Raw genomic sequence first — 22,713 nt, forward strand, 5'->3', positions numbered from 1 at the left:
CCGCGCTGTCATCACTGCACTCCGCTGTCAGTTTATGACATTGTCAGTTTATGACTGTTCAGTAAACCATTCGGCCCGCGATTTAGGCTGGATTTTAGATTTTGGCCCCTTCTCTGACTGAGTTCGACACCCCTACCCTAGAGGGTGGTGGGCCTGGCAGTGGAGGCCGCCCCACACCTGCATCCTCCCCCCACCCCCACCCCCACCCCCACTCAACACAACCAGGCCATGCGCACAGGCCGTGGTGCCCAAACCACCTGCAGGCAACTGCCACCGAGGGCGGCCAGAGGGATGAGGACCTTCTTCCCTGCCTCCCGCCTCCAGCATCAGAGTTTGAGGAAGCTGGAGGCGGGAGCTCTGGGAGGCCGGGAAGGCTGAGGGACTGCGAAGGCGTGCATGAGGCCCAGGACAGAAGTTCTGGCTGCAAAGCATTCCTGGGTCAGACAGTTGTTTGCATAAAAGCCAAAGCCGCTGCACCTGGGGTGGGGAGGCCCTCTGGGGAGGTGCTCCCTGGCTGGGGGAGAGGGGAAGGAGGTGTCATGGAAAGTCCCTGAAGGACACGGGGTGTTGAATGTGCTGTGGTTTTGTTTTTAACCCTGTCTTGACCTGTGAACTAGGCAGCTGCCTCTCTTCCCCCCAAATAACAGACCTTCTCCCCCCCACCCCCCAAAATAGCATGCACGCACCAAGGAAAGAGCGCTGCAGTGGAAAGAATGGAGGTTAGAGGGTGATGTCACTGCCCCCCTTCCCTAGGCTGAGGGGGCAGGAAGCCCCAGAGCAGTCTTTTCCCATCACCGCCCTCCCTCACCTCAGCCCGCCGGCCCCCTGGCCCAGAAGAGCGACCGAGTCAGACAAACCACAGCCGGGGGCTGCTGGTGGATGGGAACTAGGGGGGCAGATGCCACCCCCTCCCCCAGGCTCACCCTTCCACTGCTTAATCCCCGTGCCACCCCCACTGGAATCACACTCTCAGCACCTCGCCCTCCCTCTCACAGCCCTAACTGCCCTCCCTAGACCTGGGGGGCGGGGGGAGAGGGAGGATGGGGGGAGAGGGAGGGGGGGGGGAGAGGGAGTGGGGGGGCAGCCAGTCCCTGACTCCAGAAACGCTCTGGAGTCTCCACAAAGCAAACGGCTGCCTGGTGCAGTCCCGGCTGGGTGGTTTGGACCCCTGGGTTCCTGTCCGAGCCCTGCGGCTCTCTGGGGACCCTGGGCACTTTGCTTTACCTCCTTGGGCCCTGATCTCCCCTTCCCACCGCCCCTCGCCTCACTCCCTTGTCAGATCTCTGAAGTTGCTTCCACCTGGGACTCAGTCTGGCCTCAACCCCGTGTCTCCAGCCAGGCCTTCCCTCCAACCCCAGAAGCAGGAAGAGCAGACAAGGCCTGTCCCCTCTTCCCGCTCTCCACCTGCCCAGGTGGTGCGCTGGAGCTCGGGCGATGCGGCCCGCAGTTGCCCAAGTGGCCACTTTTCTAACGGGTCTAGGAACCCCCAGTCCTGGCCCCCGGGCGGGCGTGCAGGGGACAGGGAGGCACAGTGGGCAGCGCTCACGAGGGGCCCTGAGGCTGGGTCTGCACGCCCGGCCGCCGGCCTCTCTCGGGGCCTCTTCTTCATTCTGCGGGAACCCAGACCCCAGATTCCCAGGCTGGGTGCCTGCGAGAGGAAAGCTGGGGCCGGGCCTGGGCCGAGGGGGGCAGGGGTGCGGTGCGGCGCGAGGTGGGAGCTGGGGGGTGTGAGGGGAGGGGCGGCTGCACTTCTGAGAAACAGCTCGGCGCTCAGCAGCCCGCGGCCTAACCCCCCGCCTGCGGCTTCACAGCTCGCTCCCGCTGCCGCCCACGCCGCCCGGGCCGCTCCGGGGGTCGGCGCCCCCGCGGGGGCGGTGCAGCTGCGGAGGAGCGCCGCCGGGGACGGCGGAGGGGAACCCATGGGAGACGGAAAACGGACGGGGAGGGGTGTGAGGTGCTGGACACCGAAGAGTAAAAACCACCCGCACCCGGGGTCCCGAGCACCGGACCTCGGCCCGCCCGCGCACCCCCCCCCCACCGCGCCCCCACCCCGGTCCTCGCCATCACCCCCGGGCGGGCGGGATCCAGAAGTGAAACCGCCCGAGGTCACAGCCCAGCGCCGCGCTGCGCCCCGCCCCGCCCTTCCGGGCACTGCAGCCCTGCAGGATCTCCCGGCGCCCGGGCGGCTGCAGGGAGGAAGCGGGGGAAGGGGGGAGGGAGGGGCCCCGCGGGACAGGCTGCAGAGCGCGCCTCCACTCCCCGGGGTGCCCGCCGGTAACCACGAGTGGGAACCTCGAGGGGCACCGACCTGGCACCGGGAGATGAGCGAACGGCGCCTGCACTTCCCGCCGCGGCCGCTGGGTGTCACTGCAGCCGCGCGGCTGAGCGGCCGGGGCGCGGGACCCGCTGGGAGGGCGAGGACCAGCCGCCGCGCCCGCGAGGCTCTGCCCGGCGTTCGCTCCACCGACGCCGCGCCACGAGGCGAGGATGCGGCGCCCAGACCTCCCTCCATCCTCCGGGTCTCTGGGGGCTGCCATTCAGCCCACAGACCCGCAGTGAACGAGCTAACGCCCTAGCTCCGCGACCCGTAAACTCATTGCTGGGGCGCTACAGGGACCGACGGCGCTGAGCGCCAGGCACCGCCCCGCCAAGCGCGCCCCCTGGCGACGCGGCCGGGCCTTGCAGAGACGGGGGTGCCTCTGCTGAGCCTGCACTCCACCCCCCACCCTGCCCGACGGCCCAGTGCCCCCCCCCCCCATCCCTCCGAGGGGCAGCATCCGCGTGCAGACGGCAGCTCCAGAGGGAGAGGGGCCGGAAGGGCGAGCTGCGGGTGCAGATCACACTCGCACGCGCTTTGGTGCCAGAGCGACTATGGGATGGTCCCGCGGTGCACCCTCACTCCCACTCCAGGCTCACCCCTATTCACCCAGCCGGCCCTCCCCGCCTTCCAGCTCCCCCCTCAGGTGTGTGGGATGGGGTGGCTCCGTTTGGGAGAAGGTAACCGGAAGGTGGGAACCTGCTTGGGGACCGATGGGTGTAGGTGAGCCAGGCTGGGAGGAAGGAGACAAGTGGAATGCTCTGGAAAATTGGACCCATCTGGAAGGAATACCCCCTTCTGCCATCCCAAGTTCCCCTCAGGGCGAAGGCTGGGCAGGGAGATGCAGAGAAACATGCCCGGTGGCTGTGGCTCTGGGGGGGTGGGGGTGGGGGTGGCCCATCCCACCCCTGCATACAGCATCCCCTCCAAGTCCAAGGTCATAGGGCCCAGCTCCATTAGGGAGAGCCTAGCAGGATCTACGTGGTGGCCCTGAGAATCTCCCTCATTCTCCTGAAAACCACCCCAAGACAAGCCCATACCATGGAAATGCAGCTATAGCTAAACAGCCCAGGTGCCCAGCAAAGAAAAACCTGCCTGGCCCTAGCTGGTTTGGTTCAGTGAATAGTGCCATTGTCTGTGGACTGAAGGGTCCAGGCTTGATTCCGGTCCAGGGCACATGCCTGGGTTTTGGGCTTGATCCCCAATAGGGGGCGTGCAGGAGGCAGCAGATCAATGATTCTCATCATTGATGTTTCTAACTCTCCTTCTCCCGTCCTCTCTAAAATTTATAAAAATTAAAAAAAACCTGTCCCTTCCTTGGGGCAGATGCGACCCCGCAAGGAAGCGCCACACCCATAGTTCAAAGCTCGTGGATTGACTGGCCTCAGTAGGACCAGGGAGTGGACAGTCCTTCTCAGCCCAGACACTCCCTCCTATCCGGAGCTTCTACAGGAAACATGTATGTAATAGTCAAACTTTCAAGCTGAGAGAAGAATTTAATGACTCCCTGTGTGCCCTTTACCCAGCTTTAATCCAGTATCAATTCAGAACCAAGCCATCACTATACCCATCCCCTCTCCCCTAACCTCTGGGCTATTTCAAAAACGAAGCTGACCCCAGCCAGTGTGGCTCAGTGGTTGAACATCAACCCTTGAACCAGGAGGTCATGGGGTTTTGGGTTTTTTTTTGTATTTTTTATTAGGAGGTCACATTTTCATTCCGGTCAGGGCATATGCCTGGTTGCAGGCTCCATCCCCAGTAGAGGGCGTGCAGGAGGCAGCTGATTAGGATCTCTCATCACTGATGTTTCTAACTCTCCCTTCCTCTCTGAAATCAATTATATATATATTTAAAGCAGAGATATCATTTCACCAGTAAATACTTCAGAATGAAAGACTTTTTAAAAAGCATAACCACAATACTAGAGTCACACCTTCAGAAATTAACTAATTCCTTAATATCACCAAATATCTCAACAGAGTTCAAATTTCCCCTAATTGCTCATAATTTTTTTTTTTTTGGTTGGGTTTTTTTTTTTGTTTTTTTTTTTTTTTTGCAGTTAACTAGTTTGGATTTGAATCAAATAAGGTCAACACATTATATTTGGTTGGTGTATGTCTAAATTTCTTGAAAACTAGATTGATTCCCCATCTTTTCTTGAAATCTGTTTTGTTATTGAAGAAACGGGGCTGTGTGTTCTGAAGTTTCCCAGTCCGGATTCTGGTCATCTGGTCATCCCACATCTTCCTGTTCCCGTGTTTCCGATAAACTAGACAGTGATTCTCAACCTACTTCACCTCCTGGCACACACAAACTAATTACTAAAATTCTGCGGCACACCAACAAATAGGTTTTCTGCTGACCTGACCAAAAAAAATAGGTTTAATTTTGATCCATTCACACCAGCTGGTTACTGTTGTGTTGGCTTGTTTTACCTTTTTTTTTTTCTCTCCCCCAATCTAAGGGAAAAGGGGTCAGTGCCCCTGACTAAATAGGCACACCAGCTGAAAACTGTTGAACCGTTGGATCCAGATTTAGATTTGATTTCTTGGCAAAAATAACATCTCGTTGGCCTTAGCTGGTTTGGCTCAGTGGATAGAGGGTTGGCCTGTGGAGTGAAGAGTTCCGGGTTCAATTCCAGCCAAGGGCACATGCCTGGGTTGTGGGCTCGATCTCCAGTTGGGGGCGTGTAGGAGGCAGCCGGTCAATGATTCTCATCATTGATGTTTTCTCCCTCTCCCTTCCTCTCTGAAATCAATAAAACTATATATGTATATTTTTAAAAGAGCCACATTTATTAAAACAGTGAGCAGAGACCTGACCCTGAGGGTCTGTCTGGTGTGAGGCAGGCACAGGGGAGTGAGCAGAGCACTCTGGATGTGACGCTAGGTTGGAGAGGGAAGCGAGAGGCAGAGGGCCAGTGCTGTAGTGTTCCATAAAGGCTCACTGGAAGGCGCAGAACCATTAGGACGGTGAGCAGATCTCGGGTGGGGAGGAGAGGGGGGGTGGACAGTGGGGGTAGGATTGGAGCCGTCCTGGGACTTGGTGGTGGACACACACCTGTGTGTTTGTCAGGACCAGTCCGCCCAGGCCTGAGAGGATGGGACACTGTCTGACCCATCTCCACAGCCCAGGCCCTCAGAGTTACCGCCAGAGATCCAGTGCTTCCCAAAGTGCGGTACGCATACCCCCAGGAATATGGGAAGAGTTTGGTGGGGGTACGCGTTGCACCGGAGTTTGGTGGGGATATGCACTGCACCGTGCTTACCTGCGCCTAATTCTACGTTCTCATGAGTACAAGGGGAACTCAGCGTTATGAAAATTATAGAAGGGGTACACATATGTCAAAAGTTTGGGAAACACTGAAAATCTCATCTGGAGGACAGTCCCCTGTCCGCTCAGTCACCCCACCAGCAGTCACTGGGCACCCTCTCTGGGTCAGGCTCCACGCCGGGCCCTGGGGGCTCTCGGGTGACCAAGCCCAGGGTCCTCCCCTCGGGGACATCCCGCTGGCCAGTGTGTGGCATCCATCCCTCTGACACATTCACCAAGGCCTGGTGCACACCTCTCCGGCCCTCCTTCCCGGCCCCAGCCAGCCAGGTCTCACCAGACGGAACTCACACGTGTATCCAAAAATAACCTTTATTGTGAGGCGTATAAAACAGAGCAGATCGACTGGCCGCGGTCTGTACAGCATGTGGGGCATGCGACCACGTGGGAGACCCCCCTTTCTCCCACAATGCCTTGCCCCAGAGTAGTGTCCAGAAAGGAGCTCCTGAGGGGGGAGGCCACCTCCCGCGCCTTCCCTTGCGAAGAGGGATTAAGGATGAGCTGGGGGGGCCGGGGGGGCCCCTTACTGTCTCAGTGAAGCAAAGGAGCAGGGGAGAGAACTGGAGTGGGGGAGCCTTCCAGTCATTCTCGGTCCCTCCCCCCTCCGACCCTCCGAGTCCGCCCGGGCGCCCCGGGCCGGGGCCGGCCGCGGTCAGAGGGCCACGCGGGTGCAGCCGTGGCGCAGCAGGCAGGGCAGGATGCCGCGGTTCAGCTGGTGGAACTCCACGAGCTGCAGCAGGTCGGTGAAGCGCGTCTGGCCGTCGTCCATGCTGAAGGACAGGCGGCCCTCCTCCTCGCTCTGGGCAGAGCCGGGGGGGGGGGCGGTCAGGGGGGGAATGAGCCTGAGGGGCTGCCCCCCCCCCCCCCGGGCCAGGCCTGAGCTGCCCCCGCTTGTGCAGGAGGAAGGAGAGCGCGGGGGGTGCCGGACACGGGGGCCGGGAGGGAGGGCGGAGGCCACGGGTGCGGGAGCCCCGACCCCCACGGCGGGCATCTAGGGCGGCGGTGGCCAGCCCTTCGGGCCTCGTGAAACCACCCGGGGCCCGGGCACCGCCGGCTGGCACCGGTGATCTGGGGCAGTGGTCGGCAAACTCATTCGTCATCAGAGCCAAATATCAACCGTACAACGATGGCCATGTCTTTGGAGGGCCGTATTTTTAAAACCTAAACTTCTCCTAACGCCACTTCTTCAAAACAGACTCGCCCGGGCCGTGGGATTTTGTGGAAGAGCCACACTCCAGGGGGCCAAAGAGCCGCCTGTGGCTGGCGATCCGCGGTTTGCCGACCACGGGGCTGGGGGCTGACTCACCGGCAGGATCAGGTAGTGCTTGACCTTCTGCAGGTGGCACAGAGACAGCACGAAGCCCTGCGGGTTCCGCTGGCTGTCCCGCACCAGGAACAGGCTGCAGGAGACGGGCCATGTCAGCCGGGGCGCGGGGTGGCTGCCTTCCCCGGGGTCTCCCTGCCCCCGGGCCCGCCGGCCCTGCCCCTACCCGTCCACCAGGCCCTGCTGGGCGATGAGCCGCTGGCTCTCCTCGCGGGAAATCCGCCCGTGGAACCAGGGCTGTGACCGGTGGATGGCTGGGGGGAGAGGTCAGTCTGAGGAGGGGGTTCTCCTACAAACCCCGCCCCCCATGAGGGCGCAGGGACGCCCCGGCCCCAGAGGCCGCGCCCTCACCCACCGGCGCTGAGGCTGGTGCTGGAGCAGGGGGTGGGCAGGCTGAAGCGGTGGTTCGTCTTCTTCTGTGGAGAGAGGGCACAGGGTGGGTGGCAGGGCCTGGCCTAGAGCCCCTTTCTGCACCGGGCCTTCCCTCCCGCTCCCGCCCCTCCATGGGAGCCCCTGAGGACAGACGGGAGGGTGCTGGCCTCACCCGCCAGGCGTGGGCCTCCTCCAGGGCCACGCTCAGGGCCTCCCGGGGGTTGTCGATGATGCGCCCGGTGCGGCCGGTGAAGTCCATGGCCACCAGCGTGTTATCCGAGACGCTCCTCTGCGCGGGGACAGAGCGGGCGGGGAGGGGTCAGAAAGGACCCCGTGCACCCGATCAGGGCCTGGCGCCCACCCCAGCTCACGCCCCTGCCACTCACCAGGGGCGGGGACCCCATGCAGGACGGGCGCAGGTGGCGGGACTGTGCCTGCTGGTAGTTCTTGTACAGCTGCACCCCGTACTGGCGTGTGGAGAGAGAGAGGCCCGAGGTCAAGCAGGTGCAGGTGGGGTGGGGGGCCGGGACACCCCCAGACCGGCCTCCCGGAGAGCAGGGCTGTCTCCCCGCCCCGGGGGCCAGGGCTGTGGCTCCAGCCTCGGACGCAGGCTCAGAGGGAGCAGAATGGGGCCCTCATTCTGGAGGCCCCCAAGGGGGGCTGCCCCTCCTCCCGGTGCTGGGGACCCCGAGGGCAGGCCGCCCCCCGCCACGGCCGGGCCGCACCTTGAAGAGGCGGAAGGCGGAGAGCCAGCAGGTGCGGCTCTGCTCGTCCTCGCTGCAGAAGACGCGCAGCCCCTTGTGGCCGTTGCGGAGCTTGTTGGGCTGCGGGAGGGAAACCGGCTGATCCGTATGGGCTTTAGGACCTGCCCCGCCTCCGCCTCTGCCTCCTGTCTTCGAGGGCAGGGGCAGGGGCAGGGGCAGGAACAGGGGCAGGGGCAGGGGCAGGGGCAGGGGCAGGAACAGGGGCAGGGCAGGGTAGGGGCAGGGCCAGGCCTGGCCAGGAGCGGGGATTGGGGTGGGGGCGGGGGCAGAGGCAGAGATAGAAGCAGGGTAGAGGCAGGGCAGGGGCAGGGGCAGGGGCAGGGGCAGGGCCGGGGCCGGGGCTGGGAGCGGGGACGGGGGCAGGGGCAGGGTAGGGGCAGAGATAGAAGCAGGGGTAGAGGCAGGGCAGGGGCAGGGGTAGTAGCAGGGGCAGAAGCAGGAACAGGGGCAGGGCAGGGTAGGGGCAGGGGCAGGGAGAGCAGCCTGGGGATCCCAGGCAGAGCTCAGAAGCCCCAGGCAGGCCCCGGGGGGCTGAGCAGCCCCCGCTCCCTCCCAGGCCGGCCCGGGCGCTCACCTTGATGCAGAAGCCGAAGTCGGTGGGCATCCCGTACAGCTTGCGGCCCTGGGTCACCACGTACGCGTTGGACTCGCTCACGTCCGCCAAGTACTGCAGGTGCCTGGGGTCCTGCCCGGCACAGGGAGGGGACTTGGTGCGGGCAGACCCAGCCCCCGTCACCCAGCCCGGCCCGCGGAGGGCGCTCCGTCACCCCAGCCCGGCCCGCGGAGGGCTATCCGGCCCCCCAGCCCGGCCCGCGGAGGGCTATCCCTCACCCCAGCCCGGCCCGCGGAGGGCTATCCGGCCCCCCAGCCCGGCCCGCGGAGGGGTATCCGTCCTCCCAGCGCGGCCCGCGGAGGGGTATCCGTCACCCCAGCCCGGCCCGCGGAGGGCTATCCGGCCCCCCAGCCCGGCCCGCGGAGGGCTATCCGTCACCCCAGCCCGGCCCGCGGAGGGCGCTCCGTCCCCCCAGCCCGGCCCGCGGAGGGCTCTCCGTCCCCCCAGCCCGGCCAGGTAGGTGCTCTGAGGCCGGGAGGGGCGGGGAAGGGCCCAGGCCACACAGCACATGGAAATGGAGGCAGGACTCAAACTCAGTGCCCCTGCCTTCCCCGCCGCTGCTCGGGGCGGGTGAGCGGGGCCGGAGAGAGGGGCAGCTGAGGGTCTTGGGCCCGTGGGGAGAGAGGGCCAGGAGTTGCAGCAGGAAGAGTAAGGTGACCAGACATCCCGCTTTTCAGCAATTTGTCCTGCGTCCCACGGCGTTTTCAAACAGTCCCAATAGCCGGGACCGGTTTGGCTCAGTGGCTAGAGCACATGTGTCAAACACAAGGCTCGCGGGCCAAATCCAGCCCGCCAGGCCTTGCAATGTGGCCCGCACCGCGCTGTCATCACTGCACTCCGCTGTCAGTTTATGACATTGTCAGTTTATGACTGTTCAGTAAACCATTCGGCCCGCGATTTAGGCTGGATTTTAGATTTTGGCCCCTTCTCTGATTGAGTTCGACACCCCTAGGCTAGAGCGTCCGCTTGGGGACTGAAAGGTCCCCGGTTCGATTCCGGTCAAGGGCATGTACCTTGGTTGCGGGCACATCCCCAGTGGGGGGTGTGCAGGAGGCAGCTGATCGATGACTCTCTCTCATCGATGTTTCTAACTATATCTCTCTCCCTTCCTCTCTGTACAAAATCAATAAAATATGTTTTAAAAAAAGTTCAAATTAAAAAAAATAAATAAAACAGTCCCAATAGCCGAAACCGGTTTGGCTCAATAAAATATATTTTTTTAAAAAGAAGAAGAAAATCGGGACTGGTCGCTCAGGGAGAGGCCGCCCCGGAGACTCACCTTGGAGGTGCCGGCGGTGGAGCAGTAGAGGCCGGAGCGGCGCAGGGAGCAGAAGCAGCGCTTCCAGGACTTCCGGCCCGAGCCCAGCCCCCGCAGCTGCAGGAAGCCCTGGATCTCCGGGAAGCTGCCCGCGTTCAGGAAGTTCTGCGGCCAGAGGAGCGGGGGCGTGAGGGCCGCCCGCCGGGGTGGCTCAGTGGACAGAGCGTCGGCCCGCAGGCTGAAGGGTCCCGGGTTCTATTACGGTCAAGGGCACATGCCTGGGGTGGGGCTTGGTCCCCAGTAGGGGGCGTGCAGGAGGCAGCTGATCAATGATTCTCTCTCATCATTGATGTTTCTCTCTCCCTCTCCGTTCTCTGAAATCAATAAAAGTGATTTTTTTAAAAAAGAGGGTGAGAGGCCTAGCAGAGGCCACACACACACACACACACACACACACACAGAAAACACGCAGCACGCAGGCACTCACCTTCCCCGGACCTGCCCTTACAAGAGGAGCTTGCCCCACATGCATGTAGCGCCCCCATTTAACAGATGAAGAAACTGAGGCTCACGCAGGGAAGACGCGCCCACAGTCACTGAGGACTTCACTAGGCTCTCTCCGTCCCACGGAGGGAGGCACCGGCTTCAGGGCCGAGAAGCAGGCGGGCCGGACCCTGGGGAACCGGGACGATGGGGGGTCCTCACCTGGATGAGGTCTTCGTGCGATAAGCCCGCCGGGGCGTCCTGACAACTCGAGACCATCTTCTCCGGGAACAGGGAGTGCTGAGCAGAGGGGAGCAGAGTCAAAGGCGGAGGGTGCAGGTGTCCCATGGCCCAGAGTCCTTCCCCCTCCTCCCCCCTCCCCTCTGCCCCCTCCTCCCCCCTCCCCTCTCCCCCCTCCTTCCTCCCTCCCCTCTGCCCCCTCCCTTCTGCCCCCTCTCCCCCCTCTGCCCCCTCCCCCCTCCCCTCTGCCCCCTCCCCTCTCCTCTCTGCCCCTCCCCCCCTCCCTCTGCCCTCCCCCCTCCCCTCTGCCCCCTCCCTCCCCTCCCCTCTGCCCCCTCCTCCCCCTCGCCTCTGCCCCTCCTCCCCCTCGCCTCTGCCCCCCTCCTCCCCCCTCTGCCCCCTCCCCCTCCCCTCTGCCCCCTCCCCCCTCCCCTCTGCCCCCTCCCCCCTCCCCTCTGCCCCTCCCGCACACACACTCACTGGGGAGCTCTTGAACAGCTCGTACTTGGCGAAGTTCTTCCGGAAGACGAAGCGGCTGTCTCCGCCGATCGGCCACGCAGCTTGGACTTCCACTACCGACTCGTGGTCCTCCAAGACCCGCTCTGGGGTCAAGGGCAAAAGGCAGGGGTCAGAGGAGACCAGCCAGGCCTCAGGGGCCATCTGCTGCAAGGTGCGAAGCCCTGCCCCCCGGGCCCAGGCCAGCCCCTCGCACCCCAGCTCACCCAGGGCCAGGTGGGGGTGGCACTCCACCAGCCCCCAGTGCTCGTCGCTGAGGGCGTGGGCGCGCTGCACCAGCATCTCGCACACGTAGCGCGCGCGGTGGCGCCCGCCGCCACCTCCACCGACCGGCAGGCGCCGTCCTCGCTGTACACTTTCACCACCTGCACCCGGGACGGCGGAGGGCTCGAGGAGCAGCAAAGCTGCTCCCCGCCCCCACCTGCTCCGCCCTCGGGGACCCCTGAGCAAATCCCCCGCCTCCAACCCCCCCAGTCCCACCGTCCTCCCTCCGCCCTGCCTGCCCTCTCCAGGGCCACTCACGTGGGGGCAGCTGGTGTCCCGGGGCAGCAGCCCCCTGGCACCGGAGAGGCCCCCGATGAGGGGGGGCTGTGCGGGAGGACTGCACAGCTCCGGGAACGGGTTGGGGATGGAGGGGAGAGAGGTGGTCCGCAGCTCCTCCTCTCGGAGTCTCCTGTGCGGGTCGGGGAAGAGCTGACTTCAAGCTCCTGTTGTATTTCCCATTCGGACCGCGCCCTCCCCAGCCCCCCTCAGCCCCGCGGCCCCACCGTACCTGTTGGTGGGGATGGACAGAGGCTGGGACCGCTTCACCTCCCCGGGCAGAGGGGCGTCGAGGGGCGGGGGAGTCCCGGGCGGGGTCCCCGGGGCTGGGTACAGGTCCTCCGGGGAGCTGCTGTGATGCGGCGGAGACAGGCCCAGCTCCATGGCATCTGAGGGAGGAGAGGGGTCTGAATGCGGCCTCCCTTTAAAAAGTCCAAAAGATTTAAAAGAATCTTCCCAAAAACCGGGACTTTTTTTAAAAACGCCGCTGGACGCAGGTCAAATTGTTAAAAATCGGGACTCTCCCGCCAAAAGTGGGACGCCTGGCCCCCTTAGTTATACAGGAAGGGAGAGGAACAGAGAGACAGAAACATCGACGATGAGAGAGATGGAGCTTGCAACCCAGCACGTGCCCGGACAGGGCATCGAACCAGGACCTCCTGGTTCATAGGTCAACGCTCAACCACGGAGCCACGCCAGCAGGGCTAACATGTGTTGTTGTTTTATTTATTTTAGAGCGAGAGGAAGGGAGGAACACTGATGAGAGAGAAACATCATCGGCTGCCCTCCTGCACACCCCCTACCCGGGATCAGGCCCGAAATCGCGGCTTGTGCCCACACTGGGACTCAGGTCAACCTCTTGGTTCCTGAGTCTAGGCTCCACCACTGAGCCACACTGGCTGGGCCTGAGGATATTTTTCCATTAATTTTTAGAGAGAGTGGAAAGAAGGAAGGAAAGGAAGGAGGGAGGAAGGGAGGGAGGGAAGGAGGGAAACATCAATGCGAGAAAGACACATAGATTGGTGGCTCCTGCACACACCCGACTGGAGTTGGGATCGAACCTGCAACCCCAGGTTCGTGCCCTTGACCTGGACTCCTTGGCCCTTCGGTGCCCAGGCTGACGCTCTATCCACTGAGCACACCAGCCAGGGCGAGAAGGAAACCTTTTTGCTCCCAACACAGGTGAGCCAGGGAGTAGAAGCCAGGGCTAGAACTTTTAGTCCAGTGTCCTTCCTTGAGCCCCCAGTTGCCCAGGGGAAGAGCTAGGAGGGTCACCCCACCACAAGCCAGCAGACTCCACGGCCCACAGACTGTCCTGGGCGCACGCCCTCGGTGTCAGGCCACAGGGCCCCCTCTCTGTCTCCGCGTGTGGGGCACTCAGTCCTCGGCTCTGCGCCGGGTTTTTGTCGCGTTGCCAGACCCGGCTGCCAGAGCTGTTGTGGCAACGCATGCCCGAGTGACGCACAGAGCGGGGAGGAGGTGGGGACGGACAGGAACCAGGAAGGCAGGCGGCAGGCTCAGCGGTGGGGGGAGAAGGACACCTTTGCCCCAGTAACTTCCTAACCTGTGTGCCCTCCCCAGGCCCTGCCTCCTGCCCAACTTCCTTAAAGTCCTAACGCTAGAGCCCTAGCTGGCGTGGCTCAGTGGGTAGAGCATCGCCCTGCGAACTGAAGGGTCCCAGGTTTGGATTCCGGCCGGGGACACATGCCTGGTTGTAGGCTCAGACCCCCAGGAGGCAGCCGATCAATGATTCTCTCTCATCATTGATGTCTCTATCTCTCTCTCCTTCTCCCTTCCTCTCTGAAATCAGTAAAGAAATACATTTTTAAAAAGAAAAAAAAAGTTCTAATGCTAGAGCGACCTCCTCGGAGAAGCCTTCCTGAAATCCCCACATTAAGCCCAAAGGGCTCCCAGGGCACTGGGCTGGCCTCGAGCCAGTTACCGCACTCCTGTTCTATCCACACGGGGTCTCCCCAGCAGGCCAGGGTCTTCCACATCTTAGCACCCATGGGTGCATGGGAACCAGGACCAGTAAGAGCAGGAGAAATGAGGCAGAGAGGCCCGCTGTGGGGGAGGGAGTGCAGGCCCCTCCCTCCACAGGAGCCAAGACCCCCGGGGCTGGTGGAGACTGAGGAGGACCTGGAAGACCCCTGCCCTCACTCGGGATATCAGACCATGTTGTTAGGCTGCCTTGGCACCAGGATTGAGCCCCATCCCTGCCCCCCAAGGATGTGGCAGGCCCCTGGCCCTCAAGTGAGAGAGAATGAGGGGATTTGGGGGGGGACAGGTGAGTCAAGGTGGGGCGGGGCAGCCTGCCTGGGGCTCTCCCTTCAACCTTGACTCATTTGAACAACTTCCTGGCTCAGGAGAAACACAAACAACCCTGCCTCTGCCCACCACCCACCCTCTACTCCCCGCCCCAACCTGCCAGCTCCAGCTCGGAGGAATGGGAGGCACAGGGTAGGGAACAAGATGGGGGAGGGGAAGGATGCAGGCCCTGAGGCTCCTTTGACATCATCTCCTCCTTCCCTGCCCTTGGCCTCCCTCCACCTCCTCCAGTCCGGGTGGGACCTGCACTCCATAGAGTCCAGTATCTATCACCCAGCCCAGGAGCCCCCTCACCCAGGAAAGCGAGAAGAAAAGCTTGGCCTGGATTCAGAGGCCCATCTGGAGTGGAGCCAGCCTCCCAGGGGTGCTCCTCGTTCACCCAAAGAAACCTCCAAATGCTCCCTCCCTTGTGTGGGACTCCCAGACTTTCCTCCTGCTGCTGCAGCCCGCCTCTAGCGCCCAGGACTCAGGGGTCCAGGAGACTCGTCTGCACCTCCCTTGTGGGATGAGCGTCCTCCAAACGCATTGTCCTAGTGCCCTGGCCAGAGGCTCCCCCAGGAGCAGGAGAGAAAGTCAAGACACCTAAGGACAGACAGGCCGATAAGGAAGGCCCAGGAGAGACAGGGGAGGGGCTTAGGGTCTTGCTGGAAGGGGAAGCCACACCCACTACCCACCACCAACACACACCAGTATAGCAACACCAAAACACAATCCTGCCGCCACCACCACCACCATCACCACCACCACCACCACCACCACCACCACCCCTAGCTAATATGTCAAACAGCCCTGGCAGCTTCATTCCAGGGAGGCCGAGGGAGAGGGGCTAAGAGGGGCTGATCCTCTTCACTCTTCCCCTGGGCAACTTGGAGCTGTTCCCCAAAAACAGATTCCGGTCAAGGGTCAAGGGCACATGCCCGGGTTGCGTGCAGGTGGCAGCCAATCTATGACTCTCATCATGGATGTTTCTATTTCCCTCTCCCTCTCCCTCCCTCTCTGAAATCAACAAAAATATAATAAAAATAAAAATAAAAAGTTTTCAAACTGGGACCCTAGGAAATTGGCGTGTTTAAGAAACCGAACTCCCAAGTCCACTGGAACCCTCAAGGCCCCCAGTCCCGGCGGCGGCGGCCCGGCCAGCGCCTGCCCTGCCCGGTGGCTCGGCCCCACCCTCCTCCCGCCCTCCGCGCCGCCTTGTTTACTTCCAGAGTCTGCCCCACCTGGCAGCCGGGTGCGGGGGTGCGGGGTGCAGGGCCATTGTTTGGGGCCAATAAAAACCAGGCCGCCGTCCGGGCTTCCCAGGTGAGGGCGGGGCGGGGGGCTGGACGGGGCGGGAGGCCCAGGTGCTGCCCGGGACCCCAGGCCCCGCCTCCCTCGGGATTGATGGGGGGAGAGGGAGGCCAGGCTTCGCCTTTGGGGGTGCTCAGAGGGTGCAGGGCCAGGGGAGGAGGCGGGAAACCCCTTTGTGACCCGAAGTCGGGGGGAGGGGCCAGGACCCTGAGGCCCCGCCCACTCCCTCGCTTAGAAAAAAACACAACAACATCCAATGGGAAGGGGCAGCTCTTTTAAAAAAGTTTGATTCGGGAAGAATGCGCCAGGGTCCGGGAGTTAATCATTCCCGGCCGCTGGCCCTTGGGAGGCCCCCGGCAGGGGGTCGGGGCGGGGGTGGGGGGCAGAGTCCAGGGGGGCAGACGGGAAGGGCCTCTGGAGTGGCTGCGGGCTGGGCCGCCTTCCAGCGGCCGACAGGTGCATCCCCATCCCAACATGCGTGCGCCAGGCCCGGCCCCGGACCCCGCTCTTCCTCCGGCCAGTGCGGTCCTACAAGACCACCCCCCTTCCCCCTTTCCCCATATATCCCCTCCACAGACCCCAAACCCCCAGGACACACCCTCCCCACCGCGTGGCCGCAGACCAGCCTTCCACTCGAAGCCTCTGCGTCCTGAGCGGGGGCGGGGGGGGGGCGCCCCCAAACCCCCGCCCCGGCCCCGCCTGCCGTCGAGCCCAGGGCTGCGGTCCTGCGGGGGAGCCCATCCTCTGGAACCCCCTCTTTCCGGCCCCCACACACACCGAAGGGAGGGGGCCGGCCCGCCCCCGCGGAGACGCCGGTCTGGATAAACTCGGGGACCTCAGACCGGGGTGAAGCAGGCGGACAGGGGGCGGCTCCCCGGCGGCTGGGACTCGGACCCCCTCCCGGCTCGCCTTCCGGGAGGGACGGGGAGGGGCCAGTTTCCGCGGGAAAGCGCGGCTCCGACCGGGAGGAACCTGAGCCCGGCTTCCCCGCGCCCGGGCCTGCTGTCCGGGGCAGCGGGGCGGGCGGGGGCCGGCGGGGGGAGGGGGGAGGGCGGGGAAGCCGGGGACCGGCGATGGGAGCGGGGACGGGCGGGGGCAGGTGGGGAGGCGGGGGCGGCAGGAGGAACTGGAGGAAAAGAGCCGGGGAGGCAGGCGGCCGGGGTAACTCAGCAGGAGACCCCATCGGTCCACGCGGACCCCGGACCTGCCGGGGCTCCGCACCCCTAGGACCAAATGCCCGCCGTGGTCCTTACCTGGCCGGGGCCGCGGGTTCGGGGGCAGACGCCAGGCCCGGAGCTACCTGCCCCCCCCCCCCCCGCCCGCGGCCTGACATCACGGGGCGGGGGAGGGGGAGCCGGTCGGCCGCTCGCTCACCTGGGCAGCCCGCCAGCCCGAGGCCCGGGACCAGCACGAGGGTGGGGGTGGGGGTGACAGCAGGTGGTCATCCGGGATCGAGCTCGGCCCCCTTACCTGGAAAAGCCTCAGCAGGAGTCGCAGGACACAGGGTCCGGAATCCGGCTCCGTCTAGGGACCCCAGACACCTGGCCTGGGTTCCACCCCACCGCCTCTTCTCTGCAGGTGGCGGGAGGGGTCCCCGCTCCGGAGGGAGACGTGGGGGTTCGGGGGAGCCTGAGCAGCCCTGTGTGTCCCCGCCTCTGGCCCAAGGAAACTGAAATGTGTTGTGCAGGTGGAGGCGGGGCCTGGAGGGGGCCTGGGAGGAGGAAGCACCCCGGGGGCGGGGACTCCCTGAAACTCGACGCCGGCCGGGATTGTTTTTGTCCCTTTCAGCCTGGCAGCAGGTGCCAGGGGAGAGAGAGGCGGAGACAGCCGACCTGCACCGCCTCCAGAGCGAAGATCTGGAGTCCACGTCGCCTGTCGGGGAGAAGCTGGGGGCGGGAAAGTGGGGGGGTGAAGGGGAAAGGCCCCGCCCACTCTGCCCTGTCCCTTCTCCAAGCCGGCTCATTGGCCAAGCAAGGGGGCTCTCGGTCCCACCCCCTGGGGCAAAGGGCACTCTGCAAAAGAGGGAAGCCTGCCCCTTGACCTCCAGCCAGTCTAGTCACCCAAGCTGCATCCTGGCTCCTAGGAGGCACTCAGAGTGTGTCCTCCCTCCTAAGCAAAGCCCAGAGACTCAGCTTCTTCTTCTGAAAGTGGAGGGAGAGTCAGGGTCGGGGGGGGGGGGGGGGTGAGCTGGGCAAAGCTCTGGCCAGGTGCCAGGGGACTCCCTGAGAGCCCTCCCGCCAGCCTCTCCGGCAGCACTGGGCAAACACCAGGGCTGGAGGAGGATCTGGGAAGCCGAGATCAAAGGCAGCAGCGGCAACCGCCCAGCCAGAAGCGGGTAATGGTTGGGTAAACAAACAATCCACAAGCTGATAAGAGGTCTTCCCTGGGGGAGACCATGAGAAATGTCTCCGGCCTCAACTTTCTCCAAACTAGATTTTTTTTTTCCTGGAAAAACCAGTGTGAGAGGACTAAGCAAAGAAGTGGGGGAGGGGAGAGGTCACCCGGGCCACGGAGCAGCTTGTGCAAAGCACAGAAGTCAGTTGCCTCAATGATTCCTTCCTTCGTTCAACTGGGATTGGTCAAGTACCTACTGTATGCGAACCCCGTGCTTGGTACTGGGGAACCCGGCGGAGAGCAACAAAAACAAACCCCACCCTTGTCCTCAAACAGCCCAGGCAGGGAGACTGATGTTAATCAAAGGATCGCACAAACAGTAAGAAATGATAGGTGACAACTGCCGGGAGAATGACTCACCTGGGCAGTGAGGGAAGTCTCCGTGGAAGTGACGGCGAGCAGAGGGGAGGCTGTGCGGGGCCAGAGGTGGGTGTGGAAGGTACGGGGAGCAAGTGCTTGGACTCAGCAGGGCTTTTCCCAGTGTGGCCTGGGACCGCCTGCCTCCACATCTCCCTCGGCTTGTGCAAAAAAACAGATCCACCCACTGAACCTGTCTCTGGGGCCACGACAGGAATGTATGGTATTGACAAGCCCTCGGGTGGTTGTTCTGTAAACCTGGTTTAAGAGCCATCCATCCTGTCTGTCCAGACCGGCAGGAACTGTGGACAGAGGCCAGACCCTGCAAGGTCTATCTGGGCTTACGTAGAGGCACCGAGGAGCAGGCCAACAGCACGATATCTATTCTGGAAAGTTCACTCTGGGTGTTGAAGGATAGGTTGGCGAGGGAAGTCAGACTCAGAGGCTGAGTGCTGTAAGACTCGACGTATATGGATTTCTGGAGGGTGTGGAACTATAAACACAGAAAACAGATCTGGGTTTGGGGAGGGGAGGTGGGGTTGATCATAGGGGCACAGGGACTTGTGGGAGGTGATGGATTGTTACGTATTTTGGTCAGGATGATGGATATACCACTGTGTGTGTCAGGACTCGCAAACACTCAAGAGGGTGAATTTTACTGTGTATAAATTGTATCTGAATTTTCAAATTAAAAAAAAAAACAAGAAAGAATAGATTTATAGCTCAATGAAACAGAATCAAAAATCCAAATGTAAACCCTTACATTTCTGGTCAATTGATTTTTGACAAAGGTGCCAAGACCATTCAGTGTGGGGAAAAGGTTAGTCTTTTCAATAAATACTTCTGGGACAGTTGAATATCCACATGCAAAGGATGAATCTAGATCTTGACATAGATCTAAATTAATTTGTGACACAAGGTACACAAATTAATTCAAAATAGATCAACCTAAGTGTGAGAGCTAAAACTAAAATACTTCTAGAAGAAACCATGGGAGAAAATCTTTATGACTCTGTACCTCAAATACAATAGCAAAAGCACAAGTGACAAGTGAAAAAATGGATAAATTAGACTTCATCAAAATTTAAAATTTTTTGCCTTTCAGATACCATTCAGAAAACACACACACACACACACACACACACCTTGTCAAACACTGGGAGTAAATATAGCTGATTAGGGACTTTGTATCCAGAGTCTATAAAGAATTCTTACAAATCAATAATAGACAAACAACCCAATTAAAAATGAGCAAAATATTTGAGTAGATGTTTTTCCAGACAAGATATATGAGTGGCTAGTAAAGTTGCTCAACATAATTTGTCATCAGATAAATGCAAATTAAAGCCACAAGGAGTCCTGGCCAGTTTGGCTCAGTGGATAGAGTATCAGCCTGTGGACTGAAGGGTTCTGGGTTAGATTCTAGTCGAGGGCACGTACCTGGGTAGCAGGCTCAGTACTTGGGTTCCAGGCTCAATCCCCAGGCCCCATCAGGGTCCGAGTGGGAGGCAACCAATCCATATCTCTCATATCTATTTTCTCTTTCTCTGTCTCTAAAAATCAAGGGGAAAATATCCTTGAGTGAGGACTAACAACAACAACAACAAAACCCACAATGATATATTACCTCACACTCATCAGAATGACTATCATCAAAGGGACAGACAAGTGTTGACAGAGATATGGGGAAACAAATCCTTATATATTGCTGGTGGGAATGTAAAATGGTCCAGCCACTTTGAAAAACAGTTTGGCAGTTACTTAAAAAGTTAAACATAAACTGTCCATACAATCCATGCAATTCTATTTCTAGAATCTACCCAAGAGAAATGAAAACACAAAGACAATTACATTAACATTCTTAGAAGCATTATTCAAAATAGCCAAAAACTGGACTTTCAAATGTCCATCAATTGGAATAGATGAATAAAAGGTGGCATGTCCATAAAATGGGAAAGCAAGCAACAAAATGAAGCAAACTACTGGTACAGCTACAGCATGGATGAACCTCAAAACCTGTACATGGAATGAAAGAAGCCAGAGGGAAAGACCACGTATTTTATCATTCCATTTAATACATGAAATGTCCAGAAAAGGCAAATTTATAGACAGAAAGCACGTCCGTGGTTGCCTAGGACTGGAGTTGAGAGCTGGATTGACTGCAAGCAGGCAAGAGGGGCCTTTTGAGGTTGATGGAAATGTTCTGTAATTGGATTGTAGCCATGGATACACAAATCTCTAGGTCATTGTTTTAAAACGAATGGTTTGGGGATGCTAGAGGGGGTGACCTGTTCGTATATTACGGTGGGATGCCAGGGAGGGAGGACGCAGGGGGACCTCCTTCCCAGCTTCCATATCTAGAGTCTAAAAATGGGAACAGTGGTGTCAGCCCATAGTAAGGCTGGGATGACAGGGGAGCTGCAGGAGCTGGAGGCACGTGATGGGATCAGAGAGCCTCAGGAGTGGGAGCCCCAAAGCCTATGGTTCCCAGATGCAGGGCGAGAGGTGGTCACTGCCCCAGGTTACACCCACAGTTTGGAGTTTAAGAGCCAGAAATACTTGAGTGTGTGACTATGAGGAGTTTGGTTTTTTAAAATATATATTTTTTATTGATTTTTTTACAGAGAGGAAGGGAGAGGGATAGTTAGAAACATCAATGAGAAACATCGATCAGCTGCCTCCTGCACACCCCCTGATGGGGATGTGCCTGCAACCGAGGTACATGCCCTTGACTTTTCAGTCCGCAGGCCGACGCTCTATCCACGGAGCCAAACCGGTTTCGGTGGGACTATGGGGAGTTTTAAAATGCCATGCACATGTTAGCGAGAAATGGCAACTACTCCATACCACAGGCCAACGCAGGGTCCTGAGACCCCTTGCTCCACCACATTCTCTTCCGGGGAAGCGCTTTGCAGTTTAAAGATATTTCATTAATTAGATCAAAGGCAGAAGGAACCTCCCAGCCAGAAGCGGGTCATGGCCGAGAAGTGCAGGGGACACCGGGTGCAGGACAAGCCCCCGAGCTCGCCTGAAGGTGGTCTGTACTGGCCCCCCCAGCCGCCAGCCGCCTGGCCAAGGACAGGGTCAAACCTAGCGCAGCGGCAGCCGCGGCCTGCAGGGGGCGCCCGGACGGAACGCGTGGCCCCGCCCCGTCACGTGCGCGCGGCGTCACGTAACACCCGGAAGCAGCGGCGGGAGCGGGGCCGGCAGCGATGAGCGGGGACGTGGGGCCGGTGTCCGCAGCGCCCCATCGCGGGGAGATCGAGCCGGGCAGCGGGGTCCGCATCGTGGTGGAGTACTGGTGAGCGGCGCCGGCGGGCGGTTCCGGCCGGAGGGGGGCGGGTCCACGGGCGGTCCGTACCCCGAAACCCAAGCGAACCCCGGTGTGGTCGGTCTCCCCGTAGTGAACCCTGCGGCTTTGAGGCGACCTACCTGGAGCTGGCGAGCGCCGTGAAGGAGCAGTACCCCGGCATCGAGATCGAGTCGCGCCTGGGGGGCACGGGTGAGGCCGCGGTGCACCCGCCGAGTCAGGGCTCTGAGGCCCCGCGACACCGCTCTGTCCCTGGCGGCGGCTGTTTCGTGCCCAGCAGCACCGGGCACCCGAGTGCAATGTCCTGACAACCTGACCCCCCTTCCGTAGTGGGTGAGACTGTGAAAGGGAAAACCGGGGAGACTGTGAAAGTACAGGTTTGGACGGAACCCTTGGGATGCCTCCTGTGGGTCCCCGTGGCTTGACACCCAGGGTTGGGAAGTGGCTTGAAGAGCTACAGGTCTCCAAAGGGACATGCGGAGAGGACGCGAAAGCCTGTGCGAAGTCTGAGTGTGCAGGACCGCCTGACCTTTGCCCTGTCCTCCGCCTACCGTTCATTCGCTGGTTTGTTTCACACCAGGGGCCTTTGAGATCGAGATCAATGGACAGCTGGTGTTCTCCAAGCTGGAGAATGGGGGCTTCCCTTATGAGAAGGATGTGAGTATCTGCCATGTTGGAAGTGCCCCCGTGTCACCATGCCTCCGCAGCCCACCATCCCGTTCCCTCTCTCTGCCCTCCAGCTCATCGAGGCCATCCGAAGGGCCAGCAACGGAGAACCGCTAGAAAAGATCACCAACAGCCGTCCGCCCTGCGTCATCCTGTGACTCCATGGGATTCCAGGTTCCTGTTGCGTTCTGGGATACAAGCCTCGGTCTCCCCTTTGGTCCTGCTGAGGGTCCAGGCCCTGCTGCCTCCTTCCCCTCACGTAGACTCCAGGTAGCTGAGACCCTGGCCTCCACGTGGCCCCTTTGGGGACCCGGAGGGGATAAACGCCCGTTGGCCTGGAGGGCGGGAGAGCCTCTCCCTGTACCCCCTCCAGGGACCAGTGTCCACAGAAGCTTGCTTCCTGCTCCAGCCTCGCTCCATCTGTAAGAGGCCACTGTAGTTCTAATTTATTTTCTACTAGCCCCGGGCATTGTCAGCGATTGGCAATAAACTGGCACCACAAACACTTGTGCCAACTAGTGTGTGTTACGTCCAGCCTGGGAGTGTGGGGGAGGAGCGGGTGGCTGTGCTGGGTGGGCGGGTGTTTGCTGGCTCAGCGATCTCCTCTCATA

General features: G+C 60.9%; 2 protein-coding genes across 2 annotated transcripts; one reads left to right on the top strand and one right to left on the bottom strand.

Annotated features, from left to right (window-relative positions):
* Positions 1–5,945: 5,945 nt before the first annotated feature.
* On the bottom strand, positions 5,946–17,031 carry GRB7 (growth factor receptor bound protein 7). The gene is given in 16 exon segments (XM_084862175.1): positions 5,946–6,446; positions 6,954–7,047; positions 7,138–7,225; positions 7,327–7,387; positions 7,516–7,632; positions 7,730–7,810; positions 8,069–8,167; positions 8,682–8,792; positions 10,000–10,143; positions 10,684–10,761; positions 11,182–11,303; positions 11,424–11,517; positions 11,520–11,582; positions 11,740–11,890; positions 11,990–12,146; positions 16,846–17,031. Coding segments are annotated over 15 exon segments (1,602 nt in total). The 5' UTR covers positions 12,142–12,146; positions 16,846–17,031; the 3' UTR covers positions 5,946–6,299.
* A 4,008-nt stretch (positions 17,032–21,039) lies between these two features.
* On the top strand, positions 21,040–22,607 carry MIEN1 (migration and invasion enhancer 1). The gene is made up of 4 exons (XM_084863117.1): positions 21,040–21,427; positions 21,531–21,628; positions 22,017–22,093; positions 22,177–22,607. Exons 1-4 carry the CDS (start codon positions 21,339–21,341, stop codon positions 22,258–22,260), a joined length of 348 nt encoding a protein of 115 aa, XP_084719243.1. The 5' UTR covers positions 21,040–21,338; the 3' UTR covers positions 22,261–22,607.
* Positions 22,608–22,713: the final 106 nt, after the last annotated feature.

The sequence above is a fragment of the Pipistrellus hanaki genome (assembly GCF_964339955.1).
Source record: "Pipistrellus hanaki genome assembly, chromosome: 16".
NCBI lineage: Eukaryota > Metazoa > Chordata > Mammalia > Chiroptera > Vespertilionidae > Pipistrellus > Pipistrellus hanaki.

Excerpts from the sequence above, each read along its gene's own strand:
- MIEN1 (XM_084863117.1), top strand. The coding sequence starts at position 21,339 with ATGAGCGGGGACGTGGGGCCGGTGTCCGCAGCGCCCCATCGCGGGGAG. Across the intron at positions 21,629-22,016 it reads GTCGCGCCTGGGGGGCACGG|GGGCCTTTGAGATCGAGATC; the intron begins GTGAGGCCGCGG and ends GTTTCACACCAG. Across the intron at positions 22,094-22,176 it reads GCTTCCCTTATGAGAAGGAT|CTCATCGAGGCCATCCGAAG; the intron begins GTGAGTATCTGC and ends TCTGCCCTCCAG.